Below are 15,207 nucleotides of genomic sequence, written 5' to 3'. Positions count from 1 at the left end.
GACGGAGACTTACGCTTGGTGTAAGAGGGAGAAACATCTACCAACAGTGTCAGAATTCGGCAGTGGCAGAATCATGACCTATCTAGACTGTAGTTCATCACTGCGTGATTTTGCTGTTGGTGTTTCTTGGGAGTCGATAAATATTGACTGGTTCAGGAGAGCACAAATTATCAAATGCAGGTTCTCAGTAGCTGCACGCGAGTAAACACCCTAGAGGACAGAAATATTATATCCTTCGCCACAAATGACCGTACACCTACGTCACGCACCTTGGGTCACTAAATGGAGCCGTTACTTGTTTGCAACAATGCAGGCATCCACACATACAGTTGATAACTCTCAGCGTGGTGACCATTGTCGCTGCTTCCCATGACAGGGCAGGAGAGAGAGGTTAACTAACGGTAGTGTGCCCGGAGACAACACGGGACACAGGAGTAAAATCTCTAGTCCTTTCACAAGAACTATTTCTGCGTAAAGCATCAGGTATCTGTGTGTATCCTCTGAAAGGAACGTACATTACCAAATTACATTCGTCATCATCATATGCACCCAACACACAGGGATACAGTTTGTGGTGTCATTCGGTCTATAACACGATCTTTTGTAGTTCGCATAATTTGGACGGCGCCCGCAACATTTCTTACGTGTTAAGGCCAGTGGCTGTTTGTGCCCTGCTTTCGAGGTCACCGTAACGTTTCCTGTCATACAGATAACGTAAGACATTGCTTTGCTCATGCTGTCCTGACCCACGTCGATACAGAGGGTGTTCGGCTGTAGCCTTGAGCAGCACTTTATCCACATCTCTCACTCACAGAAAGTACATGGTCCAGGATAGCAGAAACATTAGGATAATGCCTTTACCCAGCAATTACAAATGATAAACACAGACAAGGGAATGAACCAACATGTATGACGTGCCCTGATCTATCATCGAAGACCAGTTCCACTCACACCCTACTCAGCTCAGAGCCATTGTTGTTACAAAAGGTGGCGGCTCTGTGCAGTAAATTTAGCGTCCAATATTACTCTAAATCACTTACAAATTTAATCATGCATTCTTCCAACTATGTTGTAAATATATAGCATGTAATATGTCGTTATTTTTTGGCCTACCTGATGTTGCACGTTTAAAGGCTAACAATTTAGTTTCTGCAGTATGATGTACTGTTTTTCCTCGTAAAACAGTACGTAACATCCCTCAGCTCTGTCTCCAGATACAGTCGATGCATGATGATATATGTGGGCTTCCACACCCAGCATCAATGCTACTAAAATAATTTTGGGTATTGTAATAAGTCACTGTGAAGCACGATATACTATAAAGTGGACCTTTCGAAAATCGTTGTACCGGTTCTCTCAAGATCGATTATACTGTATGATTCTGGGATTTCTCATCCCTATATACCATCCTATTTCGACTGTCACTGATAAGCGATGTGATGATGATGATGTTTGGTTTGTGGGGCGCTCAACTGCGTGGTTATCAGCGCCCGTACAATTATCCAATCTTTGCTCAGTCCAATTTCGCCACTTTCCTGGATGATGATGAAATGATGAGGACAACACAAACACCCAGTCATCTCGAGGCAGGTGAAAATCCCTGACCCCGCCGGGAATCGAACCCGGGACCCCGTGCTCCGGAAGCGAGAACGCTACCGCGAGACCACGAGAGGCAGACAAGATAAGCGATGTCACTTTCTGGTACATCATTAGGCAGTTCCAAGGATGTATCACAGGAAAATTAGAGGACTTATTGAGATAATCAAACGGCACAACAGCATGACCAGGGACTATTTGTACACGTTCCTGACGGTCTGGCTGCCAGGGACACCAGTGCAGTGGGCCACATGTATTCAGCAGTCAGCAGCTCCTTTTCATCTGGGCTAAACAGTATAAACAGGACGCATGCAGTGTAGCATTGAGGTCTTGCTGCAGAAAACGTTTGTCCCTGGGTACCTGCTACCTATGACCTCCAGAATGAGTTTTCGCTCTGTAGCGGAGTGTGATTTGAAACTTCCTGACAGCTCAAAACTTCCTGATAGCTCCTGCGACGTTTGCCTTTCGCGTGCAAGTGCTCTGTCAACTGAGCTATGCACGCACGAGGAAGAGCCCTCCCTCACAACTGTTCTCCCGCATGCTGCCAACCAGCCACATGCCAAAATAGCACGAACGATAGCCTTCCATAAAATTAACACTCCAAAGGCATCTTGATCTTGGAACTGTGTATGAAGTTCCAGTATATGACATACGATGTCAGTGACAATTAGAAAAGCACGGTATGAAGGGAAGAATTTTGCGGGTCTGTTGCCCCGACTATGACCATTGAAAAACCTGTTGAAACGTTTTACAGTTCTTTTTAACGTTTCATAGTTATGCGGCAGAACGTTCAAACAGACGTTATTCGAATTCACGTTCTTTCTTTACTTTGAGCTTTCTTCGACATGAAAACTGAATGGACACGGCGAAATATCTGCGATTTCATTTCAAAATACGGTTTGCAAAGAACTCAGCACATTTTTCATTCTGATGCAGGCTGACATTTAACCAGTCCTCCTCTGGTCCACGCCAGCTTGGGTAATGCGATTCAAATATCAAGAAATGAAATCTTATTTTAACGAGTGAACAAATGTTATCACAGCTTTGGTGAACTAGCACCCCCGGTAGAAAAGAAATCATGGAGAACTTCTGGCTACAGCTCATGGTATATTTGCCCCTTGTATTTTCAGCGTACTGAATGATGTTATGAAACTACTCTCAGATTAAAATTCCTTACGACACTTTATTTCCTCTCTGTGTTTCAGTCCCCGGCAATCAGTCCCCGGCAATCAGTTTCCTCCTATCAGGAAAATTTTTTTCTGACTGCGGAGCTTAATGTGAGCAGCATATTTGCTATCTTTAAGTTGAACAACCTCTACTGCACTTTTTGTTTCAGTCGCCTCTTGGTGCTGTGATAAGCCCAGGAAACTAATCGTAAGTCATTTCCTTCAAGAGCAGCCGTATTATTTCAAATACCAATGTACCATATTTCGACACAACTGTCTGATGACAGAGTTATAAGTAATGTCAAGGCGTGGAAAACATGTCTACAGAATATGTAAACATATCACCAATTTTCAGTCTTTGATTATGTAACATGGGCGATCTTGGCGTATGGTTATGAACTTTATGCCACGACGATCCTCTGACGTCTTGATATGTCCCCTTAGAAAAATTATACATGACTGTCCTTAAACTGACACACAATATTTTTAGCGCAACGCAATCCGACTTTCAAAAATCCCTACAAAAGAATGGCCCTGACTAACATTAACCTATACCTTTCACAAATCACTTACCTCACCAAAAATCTTCGTTACTCGAACTACTGCAATACAGCGAGCGCCACTACTGCCAGCTAAATAAAAGATTCAAACTACTGAAGGCACTAACTACTGATAGGCATAATTAATCCCCTTAGAAAAATTATACATGACTGTGCTTAAACTGACACACAGTATTTTTAGCGCAACGCAATCTGACTTTTAAAAATCCCTACAATGGCCCTGACTAACAATAACCTATACCTTTCACAAATCACTTACCTCACCAAAAATCTTCGTTACTCGAACTACTGCAATACAGCGAGCACCACTACTGCCAGCTAAACAAAAGATTCAAACTACTGAAGGCACTAACTACTGATAGGCATAGTTAGCAAATGAAAGATTTTGATAGAGAACAAATAATGTATTTATCTTAATAATGTTTAAAAATCATAATATATATATATATATATATATATATATATATATATATATATATATATATATATATATATAGCAGTTCATGACATCCAGTCTTACAAATTTCAAAACTCCGCCATTTCTCTCCCCACGTCCACCACTGCTGGCGGCTCACCTCCAACTGCGCAACGCTACGCGCTGTTAACATCCAGCTGCCCAACACTACAATGGCAGACAACAATGCAAACTAGCCACAAACTGCACACAGCACAGCCAGTGATTTTCATACAGAGCGCTACGTGGCGGTGGCGTTACCAATATAAAAACCTAAACAGCCTACTTACAGTCTGTTCAACTACGTTCCCAATTTTGCTCTCCTATCTTGTTGTTATAAGCGTCTTGTATACACATATTCACCCAGTAATTAAATATAGAGCGGTTTACACTTACTGAATTCCGAAGCATCGAGTTATTTATGAGTACAGAGGCAGTCTGCCAACATACTCTTTATTTATTCCCCAAAAAGTTACTTTCTGTGGCGTGTTCTAACAACACAAAGTGCACCAGTATATATTATTACTGCAATAAATCCAATGAACAGAAATAGCTTTGCGAGAAGTACAACAAACTAAATTCTTTGACTTTCACTAACATAAATCAAGCAGCCAATCAAGGATACCCTCTTCACTGTTAAGTCACAGAGTAATGAAAGGACCCTATTTGGGCTAAATAATGTAATTACGGGACGATTATTGCTGTATGGAAGTGAAAACCTGACTCTAACAAATTGGCCCAAGAAAAACCAATAAAAACGATAGAAATGCAGTTGAACAACTACTCTGTCATTCTGGGATTTGTATTTGGTCTCTCCATTTCACTGCCAACTTTACACTTCTGAAACACATACAACAACTTGTGATTTGTTTTTCAACTTCACTTTGTATAACAGACCAGACAGCTTTCTTGTTCTTATAAGTGACTCTACTGTTTGCAGCACGCTTTGCTGATTTAACTACTTTTTCGAAATATTTTTTGTGTCTCCGTTCATATTTAAGAAAGTAGAGATTTCGATTTACTTTTGCACCAATTGCGTTTTCCTCTTCTTAACGGTAGACACTCCAATTACTTCTCTTATCCACAACTTACTTTAATGAGGCACAATCTGCGTTACAAAAGGGAAGCATTCATTGAATACACTCATGATATCAGCTGAACGGAAATTAATGTTTTCAATTATAAGCTAGTGTTCACGTAGACATATTATAGTTTCTGACTCATTCGTACTTTCTAACAGAATTTGTATATCATAAAGCTTTCTGATCCATCCTTCAGACAGATGTTCAGTGTTCAAATGCGTTACGAACTTACTACTGAGAACATAATCAGGTAAAGCATCTTTAAAATTAGCTTGATTACAAAGAAATGGAACTTCGTCCTCTGTATTGAATACCTGCTCTGGATTGCTAACGTTGGACAAAATCCGGCCAGAATAGCCCACTTTTCACTAATTTCTTTGGGTGTTAGAATCTGGGGCGATGGCTTGTTTCCTTTTACAACGGCTTTCGCGCATTATGTGTTCTTGTTTTTTCTTTACCATTCTACATCGTCCTTTTATCATATGTTTGTCACTGCACTTACACATAATGTTTCTCAAACACCTTTATATATTATGTCCAGTCCCAGGCCATAACAACACGAAAGGACCTCTACATTCACCACCACATAGAATCTACACACCTGACGTACTGTTGTGTATTATTGGTACAGTTCGCATCTACTCTGCATCTGTAATTTTTACGCATCAAGTTACCAAGTATTAACAAATGAAAACTAACCAGAATTATAAAAGGACAGTGTTTCACAATATTCCGTTACAATCCCATAGCAGGGAAACTGACTCCTGTTGCTCATATTCCACTGTGAGTTTATGCATTAGATAATGTTCATCTGTACTAGAAGATGTTTCTGTTCGAAGAAAAAATATGTTTAGCAAACACCAGTTGGAATTGACACAAATTAATTACTTGTTCAACTCCAATGAAAGCATGGGGCATCTGAACTGCAGATAATCGAACATTACACCTCTTTACATTTCCACAAAACAGAAACGCTCTTTTATCGAATTTAATAATTTATTTTGCCGTGGTTAGAGACGTCAAATTCTCACAAGTATCCTTATATCGTCATTATGCTGCAGTTCGGTGTTACAAGGTAACGTCTTACATTGTAACGAGATGCAGCCGCCTCATCCTTCTAACTGAATTTCTGATTTGCTCCAGTACAGGCTTCGTCGTTTAAGCTGGCTTAGCATGAACCGTTTCCGTAACAAGCATGTATTTTCAAACCAAACTGTCGTACTCCTAAATATGCACAATATTTTAATTTGGCCCCAGTTAAATTGGGTGTGACGAATATCATCAGTGCAAAAACCGTGTAGTTTGTTTCCCTAGCAGCCGCAATTAAAATAATTCACAGTGAAAACTTAAATAACTCCTCGATAAATTAGGTACAGGACTCTTCATTTGTGTGGCCATAGTGTCCGCAGTTGCTTTGCAATTATTGAGGGTATTTTTATTCTGTCATTGCAACTACAAAAATGTGTGATTTTTTTCACCAGTCGCGTTTCGCTTTATTCAGGTAAAGCATCATCAGTTGTATGTAATTAAATTATTTACATTTTGATTTGTTTTTAGATCGAAAAACAGTTCGTTAAGAATATGTTGACTTGTGCATACGGTGATTTTCGCTTGGTTTCTCTATTACATCGAGAAATTCCCTCTGCCAGCACATCATTGATCGTCTGTGTTAGACACTGATAATTTTGGTATAATATTTAGTTGTTCTGCAGCACTATGCATTTCTTATGTTTTTCACACATTTTTATGATCACCAAAGTATTCTGTTTGCTTTCGTACTTCTGAGTATGTGTTGTGGTTTGTGTTCTGTAGTGTTGCCAACAGAACCTTTCCACTACCTTGTCTTTGACCTACAAACTTTTTTATTTACTTATTATTGTAATTATGTTACTGTATATTTAAATACTGTGTACGAGTAGGGAAGGAGTAGTGATGGAAGATTTTTTTGACGTCCCAGTGTAAGAGAGGGAGAAACCATGATGAATGGACATAAGTGTGTAGCAGTGTGATGGAGTATGAGTTGCAAGAGAAGGTGTGAGGCAAGAAGTGAAACGAAATTGAGTGAAATTGTGAGTTGGGAGGATGGCTGGTTGTGGGAGAGTGGGAGGGGGTGAAAGGTGGTAAAGGCTCTTCTCTTTTTCATGTAAGTTCATCAATTATTTTATACACAGGCTAGTTTCCAAAATTTATTTGGTCAACTGTTTTGAGCAACTGTTTATTTTCTGTTAATGCTTTCTGTATGGTGAAATTTTCTTGGAATAGGAGGAGGTGTCTGTCTTTACTGATTTTTATTATATTCATATCTGTTTCCATATTGCTTGGTCTATGTTTATCTTGCTTTAGATGATCTGCTAATGGCGAATTGTTTGTACCGTATTTAAATGCTCTGATGTGTTCTTTATATCTTGTGTCGGATGTCCTGCCAGTCATTCCAATATATAGCTTTCCGCAATCTCTGCAACTGAGCTGATAGATTCCAGATTGTTGGTATCTGTCTGGTTTTGATTTAAGGTTTGGGATATGCTTCTGTATTTAATTGTTTTTTTTTTTTTGTAAGCGATGTTTATGCCTAGTTTTTTGAATATGTTAACTATTACATGTGTGGATTTCTTGTGGTAAGTCATTGTACGCCATTTTTGTTGTAGTTCAAGTTGTATCAGTTTGTGTGGTTTTGTTAGTTTTTTTCCCTATTTGTCTCTTCATTTTTTGTTTAGTTTGTCTACCATAGTTTTTTTGTGTCCATTTTTTGATCATTAAAACGAAACGCACCTGGTGAAAAAAGTCACGCATTTTTGTAGTTGCAATGACAGAACAAGAATACCGTCAAGAATAGGTACGGAACAACCGTCACCATTCACAATGACATTATCATTTTGACTGAAACACCAGTAAATAGGAACAGTAATAGTAAAAATTTGGTGCTATTATTATGACGCAGGTCTCATAAAGCTGCAGCTTCCGATCATGAATAACAGCAACCCTGGAAACAACAATGGAAATGCCACAGTCTGTATCAGTACTTATATTCCTCATCCATGCCATATGTTCACCAATTTGCTATTAATTAAAATATATAAAGTAGCCACGTTTGTATATCTTGAAAACGTTAATTATCCTTAGTATGAGACAGTTTAAATCAAGCTGCTTACGTGCAATGCACAGTTTCATTATACGCTTGTTCTTACTGCGGATCCAGGTGACAATTATATTTAAGTATTTGAACTGAAATTGTCAATTATGAGAGTCCTTAAATAACACAGCATGGAGGAATACGACTTAAACATGAGACAGAGACGATTTTTGTACACCTTTATAATGAAACGAGACATATTCATGAAATCTGGATTGATCCTACGTGAGTTAGCAAGAATTTACAGTAGTCGTTTATGGGCCATGACAATCGAAGTAACAAATAACGACGAATTTACCAGTATGCAGTAGCTATTAACGCTGAAGTGAAAGCAGTTCTATTTTTTACCCAACCATTAAAGCTGACTACTCTTCCTTCACTCATGGACTGACTGAAATCCATCTCCCAGCATACACCTCATCTGTGTCCAGAGATATACTCAGTTATGCTTATGCTATGGTTACAGATTTTAAACATATTGTTGACGGTTCCTTTATTCAAATTATTTACTTTTTAACTAGCCATAGTAACTTTTTATTTTATTTTGTTACACACACACACACACACACACAGACTTATAGACCCAAATTACATTGTCAAATATGTTAGTTTTGTTGCCCAGATGATTTACAGAGGTCATTTAGGTTACAGCACACAGCGCCACCCGATGAATATTCTTGAACACTCTGTGTTCACTCGTTTTTTTTAAGGGGGGTGTAACGGAAAATGTAAATATTTATTTAAAAAATCATTACAGTCATATTTATTAATGTGCAGATCTGAAATTTTGCATGTTTAAAGCAAAAGAGCTGTGTTTTAACGGAAAAATATAATAAAATATGCAGGATTAATATTTTTCCAGACTTTGAATTTTTAATTTTTTTATTGTCTTTTTTGTAGAAAGCCATAACTCAAATTCTAATCTTGCAATTAATCTGAAAATTTTATTGTAGTGTCCTGAGAAGATTATAATACCAGTGAACCACAGTTATTAATTTATGGTAGAAATTGTATCATTAACAGAGTTTTAATTTTGCACATCCAAAATTAACATTTTTGCTACATACAGTCAACTAAAAATCAGAATGTAATTGCAGGATCTCGTATGTTTTAGTTCCAGAGAGACAGCAAAACATTTCGAACAGTTCCTCAAAATTTCACAGCATTAGCACATATACTTTTTGAGAAAAGGCTTTTAATAGCGTAAATAATGTAAAACAGAGCGAACGAGGTTCAAAGATATTCTTCTCATAGCTATACATGTAATACGCTTAACTCAATTTTAAAATCCTCCATGCTGATACTCCTCATCCTCCAGGTTTCTCTTCTCTCCTCTTCGAATGTGCCTGGCCCGTATTTGCAGGTAATACACTGATCTGTTAGCTTTCTTGGTGCTGCAATCGACGATGGTGTAAAATGCTTTTGCTGTGAACTCACCAGGATCTATACTAACTCTCTTCAGCACTTCAATTCTGCCATAATTTCCATTAATGTAACATAAAACTGCATCATAGACACCTATTTTGAGTACATGACGTCCACAGAATGTCCCTTTTGAGCATCTGATCCAAATTAAATTATTGAGGCTTTCATTTCCATTTTGTGTCTTTCCGTGAAGACACTTCCTCAATAAATCAGGATTTGCAAGAAACCTGAATGTCGGCTTAATCGCATTCATAGCATGTTCTGGTAATGAGTGTTTATGTGAATACGTCTCGTTTCAGTTGCTGAACTTACACCAATCGTCTTTCGGACACAGACTGTACATTGTTGCTTGGTAAGAGGATAGTTTGTGGAAAAAAATTGCCCACACAGCACGCCACATAGCCTCTAAATTATGTGTGTTTTCTTGATAGTCCTCCCAAGAAATAACTGAAGAAAATCAATTTCTTTCAGAGTAAGCCTGCCTTTTCCTCCTAGTGGTTTTCCAGCCTTAAGTACTTCACCTTTCTTCTCTTTCAGCAAGCAACGAAGCATACGACCAAACCTCTTTTTGATGTGGCCAACACATTCCTTCTTTTCTATTGATGTGTTGTATGGATTTTTATCTGTTACAGATTTGCATGTAGAGGAGTCCCTATCACCAAGATATTTATTATATCTAAGACCATACTGGTGCTCAGATCTGGAAAACATCCTAACAACTGCAGCAGCCTCCATGTCCCCACTTCAGCCACTATAACTTTTAGAGGATGCTGCTGCTTAATTAGTGATAAAATATTCCGAAATCTGAATCGACATGTAGAATCAGGAAGAAAAACATGTCGACTTGGGTGCAGAAATTATTAGAATTCATAAACAAACACCCATAAAATGACTGGGATAACGTACACAAAAGTATGTGGGGCATGCACACTAAAATACACAAGAGCACCTTTCTTACTGACGTATTCTCCTTATCGAACTAATGAGGCACAGGCAGCAGTTGCACATTTACCTCACTTCGTGTTTTTCTTCATATTATTACACTGATACTATATTTTGGTGGTCTTTTGGTAAAATGTCGTGCATTTGACAGATGGTTTTCTAATGTTTGTATCTTTACTTACAAAGGAACGCAAATATATGTGAAGTACTCTGTCTGGATATCCTTGATCACAAGTCCATGTAGACACTCCATTTACACACAAACAAATATACAAAATATACAATAAGTATTTAGGGATTTGTGTGGGGCATATTGTAACATAATTAAATTAACTACAACCCCCCTCCACACCAGTCACCAGTTGTGACCAAGGTTTTTGCGAGGTTTACCTTGATGTAAGTCAATTGCTGGAATGGGAACCCCTTCTCAGTTACTCTCAATTTGTACTCCCTCTGACCACAATCATCTCTGCTGGTGTTTGAACTGAGACACCTTGACTAACAATTAGTCATAATTCGAATAGCCTAGTCTGCCATTAGAGGGTATAGAATAAGAAGTATTATGAAGAATGTGACGTGTACAACGCTCTTTGATGTCCATTGAAATCTATGCCACATTATTACGCTTCATTCTGCACTTGCGTGAGTTATCACTCAGTATGAAAATGACAAAGTAGTCGAAAATGGCCTTGATTTATAAATAATTCATGCGTAAGGTGTATAAAATTCGTATTTGCAGCTACTGAAAATGCATATTTATTCATCAATAAATCGTCATTTTTCTGAAAGCAAACGCATTTACAGTTTTTGATTTTGTTATAGATCTAGAAACATTTCCTTTCAAATACATTGAACTGGGATTTATGCATACTGCTGTGTCGTCCACATGCACATTTTCTTCATGTTACTGCGATAGGCACCAGTGTTGTTAAAATCGAATGAAAATGGGGAATGAAAAAATCACACTTGAATAATTTCTGAAAACTTCTGATTTTAGGTCTAGAGCAAACCCAAAAACTGCAGATATGTTTGATTTCACATCACAAATTCCGTTTTAAAAGGTTAAAGTGAAACGTGCATGACATTAAATACATATTTGTAATATACAGCGCAACAAAATTAAAGGATCAGTTTGTCGAAACGCCATAATTGCCTTCTTTCTTGAAGTATAAGTTTGAAATTTGAGCACTTTAAAAATGTACCCGTTGGGAACTTTGACTCTAATTTAATCTCGCGGCTGCTCCTCTACCTGAAGGTAGGCAAACCACACTTAATGGTTTTCGAACGGTTTGCCTAACAACCTTCAGCGGAGATCCTTTGATTTTGTTCTGCAGATTAGTTGCAAATATAGATTTGAAATACCTGACGTAATTATACAGCAGCTACAGACATGACTATAAAAATGAAAAGATAAGTAATGCTGCTGAATAAAAATAAGTTTTCAGAAACAATAATTTTGTTTGATAAATCGCATAATTGCAAGATTAAAGGTTCTGGTATGCAGACTGAAGTGACCTACTTTCTTCCATATATTAAGAATAGTATCTGTAGTGGTTTTCTTCGTTATTTTCCTACAAGCCAGATGCTCAGTGGTCGTTTCTACAAAGAAAAAAAAAAAAAAGAAACAGAGAGAGAAGAAGAAGGCAGCTAACTCGAAGGAATTTAGTTTTGGCTTTGTTGGTCGTTGCAACATAAAATGCAGTCAACGTTATCTTTGTTTGTATATCAATATTCTCTTCATATCTATTACATTCAGCTCAGTGGAACTAATTAATATGAGAACATTCCTTTTCCTCAAAGATTTAATAGTGAAACAAAAACAAAAAATTACGAAAGTTATTTTTGCGAAACAAAGGTCAGCAGCCTATCGACGCCTTAAAGTGCAATTTTTACGATCCTAGGCTTGCATGCCTGGGGTAATAGTGGCCAGTTTACAAACAGTAACAGACGAAATTCAGTCGGCCGAAGCACTCGCTCCTTCTACGTGAAAATGAAAAGCAACAACCCAGAATCAAACCCCGTGAAAATTAAACTTAAATATATTGAAACTCTATTAGATTAAAATTCTAACTGTACCAACTTCATAACTGTATACAGTAAATATAAATAGTAACAAAAGTCGACATTACCTGTGATGGTGGAAGTGGTAGGAGTGTGAATGTCAGGGTCAACAACTTTGTGACATTAGAGTTTCCTAATTATTACGCATTATTTTTGATACACCCTTTTATACGAAAACACAATTTACACGATCCCCTTGTGTTTCCTATTCCAACCAATGGACTTGTGGTGGCATCAGTGCCAGCTGACCTGTTAGTGTCTTCGCCTGCTCACAGGTGGTGCTGATGCTGGGCACGGTCGTGGTGTCGTTCTTCGTGTGCCTGCTGCCGTTCCGTGCGCTCACGCTGTGGATCATCGTTGCGCCGCCGGAGGCGCTCATGTCGCTCGGCATGGAGGGCTACTATAACCTGCTATACTTCTGCCGAACCATGCACTACCTCAACTCGGCGGTGAACCCCATCCTGTACAACCTCATGTCGTCCAAGTTCCGCAACGGGTTCGCGCGGCTGTGTTGCGGCCGGCGGCGCTCTAGGCGCGCTGGCGGCTCCGAACCGCTGGGCCGCAAGGGCACCGCCACCTCGAGCACCGCCGCCACCAACACCACGGCCGCCACCAGCGGCACCACCGCCACCACCAACGCAAGCACCGACGGCGGCTCCCGGCGGCACTCGCGCTGCCGCGGCAGGCGGGCATCGGGCAGCGCCAACGGCGTCTGTGGGGACAACTCCGCCCCGCGAGACAGCTATGTCTGACACGCGATGCCCTGCCAGCAGGTCCCACACCGACTACATTCCAGGGGTTACAGACAGAGACGTTGGGGCCCGTGGGCTTCAAATTGACCTCGTTATCTAGCCAACATAACATCCATTTTCCATTGTTTCCTTTCTCTGCATGTGACACGTTTCTGGACACACTTCAGTTGCTTTACGATTACTAGCACTGCTAAAATTAAATCCTGTTTCCCAAGTTTCTAAGGAGAAATGTGTCCCAGGAGGGTTAACTAAGTACTTCAGTGTCCTCCAACAACTACCCTGTCTCTTATGAGTGAGCAGCTGAGCAGGCCACTCAAAAACCTGTAGTTGCATCCAGAACGAGTAAATATGTCGATCTGTGGTTATATGACACACATTTGGTTCTCTCTACTAAATGAGAATTTATACTTTTTTCTGTGGCATCGTAAGGACATCTGCGGAAGTCTTCAGCAACAGAATGTCTATAGAACTGATTCAACAGAAAGCACATAACTATGCCACAACCTATTGTGCCACAGTCAGGAGAAGTGTTCACACAAACGTCTGTAATAAATGGAAGCAGAACCGTGATACAGGGAGAAGAGTCATTATAGAAAAAGTTTTTGATGGAATGTAATGTAGACACGATTAAAAGCTTTGGAGAGTAGTACAAGCAGAACACTTCCGTGACTGCGCAGTCCCAGAAAGCATACCGCAGCATGCTCAGCTAATGACAGTGTAAGGACACTAGGGTGGTTGTACGCTGCCGCAACTAAATAGTAGCACCAGTGGTTTGCGGATGTATGGCAAGTCCCAGCAGTGTGTGCAGAATAGCCAGCTGTTCCCATGGATGGTCAGGTGCGAAGTGTTCAAGTGCACAGGCCCAGACCCAGGGGCCTTTGTTGTTTCCCAAAGACTGAATGAGGCCAGTTTGGATGTGACCCCTCTCGATGGCTCTGTCTGAAACCCTAGAAACAACAGACCTTGTAGCAACTCATTCAGCAGCAGCTAGTGGATGATGCAGCTAGGTGTGGTCAAAGCTGATTGGCCCACATGGGACAGTCAGCTAGCATGAAGTGAGTATTCACATTAGCAGAAGTCGAAGACAAGATACTGCTAGGCCCAGGCAATAAATTACTCATACTTACTTGACTCTACTTTGTTACGACAGGACATTATTTTTTGTCACACAAACTACCAAAGCAGTGCAGTACAGAGCCATGGCATGAGGTAATTCAAGTAATCACTGTGGTGAAGTGGACCCTTCCAGAATTCTGTATCAGCAATAGCCCAGGATTCCATAGGCAGCAAGTTTTTCTGCCTTGCCATCGATTGTGAAGTCAAGACAGATAACTGTTACTGCAACACTCTCACCCTTTGGAAGAATGAACATTCATCGAATCACTGACTACTGTTAACAGAGTAATGGTTAGTTTTCCATGCACTGCATGGTGTATATCTTCCTGTAACTCAGTTACTTCTATGTGAGCATCCCCAACGCTTTCGACGACTGGGCATTCAATTATGCTCAGATCTCGATTAACAGAGCTGTTTGCTGTCCTCACACAGCTGGTCAGTTCAGCTGCTGACCCTTACAACAACCTGGTATTATTTATCATCATCTGTTCCAGGTTGGCCAGCTGAGCAGTATGTAATTCTGCCGATATTCTGATTCCTTCCGCTTCTCGCTGTACCTCAACCAAAGCATCATTTACCTGCCATATAACGCCTGCAGTTGCAGCTTCAAAAATAGTCTTCAAAAATCTACCTCTTAAACCTGTGCACCCCCGTTTCTATCTCTTCAAAGTCTATAGAACCAAGTCCAAAGCCTGCTGTAATTGTTCCCAGAAATTATTACAAGAGACATGCAGTACCTGGTGTTAGCTTTGTGTTTCGTCTTGTAACCCCTTCCCTCTGGCTTCTATGTGTAACACCATCAAAGCTTCGTACAGCCTACGCACAAACCTCTTTCCTTAACCCCGTGATTTGTATGTCAATTTCAATACCCGCAGGTGATAAGTTGTGTCAACATCTTCTTGTAGGATGAAAAGTACCACACT

At 39.8% G+C, this 15,207-nt stretch overlaps 1 protein-coding gene across 1 annotated transcript in view; it reads left to right on the top strand.

The window, feature by feature from the left end:
- LOC126188456 (uncharacterized) overlaps positions 1 to 13,168 on the top strand; it is a 128,059-nt gene extending 114,891 nt beyond the window's left edge. Inside the window, exon 7 of the mRNA XM_049930059.1 lies at positions 12,692 to 13,168. Within this exon, the coding sequence (XP_049786016.1) occupies positions 12,692 to 13,168 (477 nt within the window). The remainder of the gene's footprint in view (positions 1 to 12,691) is intronic.
- The last annotated feature ends 2,039 nt before the right edge of the window (positions 13,169 to 15,207 follow it).

Source organism: Schistocerca cancellata, chromosome 5, assembly GCF_023864275.1.
Source record: "Schistocerca cancellata isolate TAMUIC-IGC-003103 chromosome 5, iqSchCanc2.1, whole genome shotgun sequence".
In the NCBI taxonomy this organism is placed as follows: Eukaryota; Metazoa; Arthropoda; class Insecta; order Orthoptera; family Acrididae; genus Schistocerca; species Schistocerca cancellata.
This window is presented reverse-complemented; position numbering and strand designations above follow the sequence as displayed.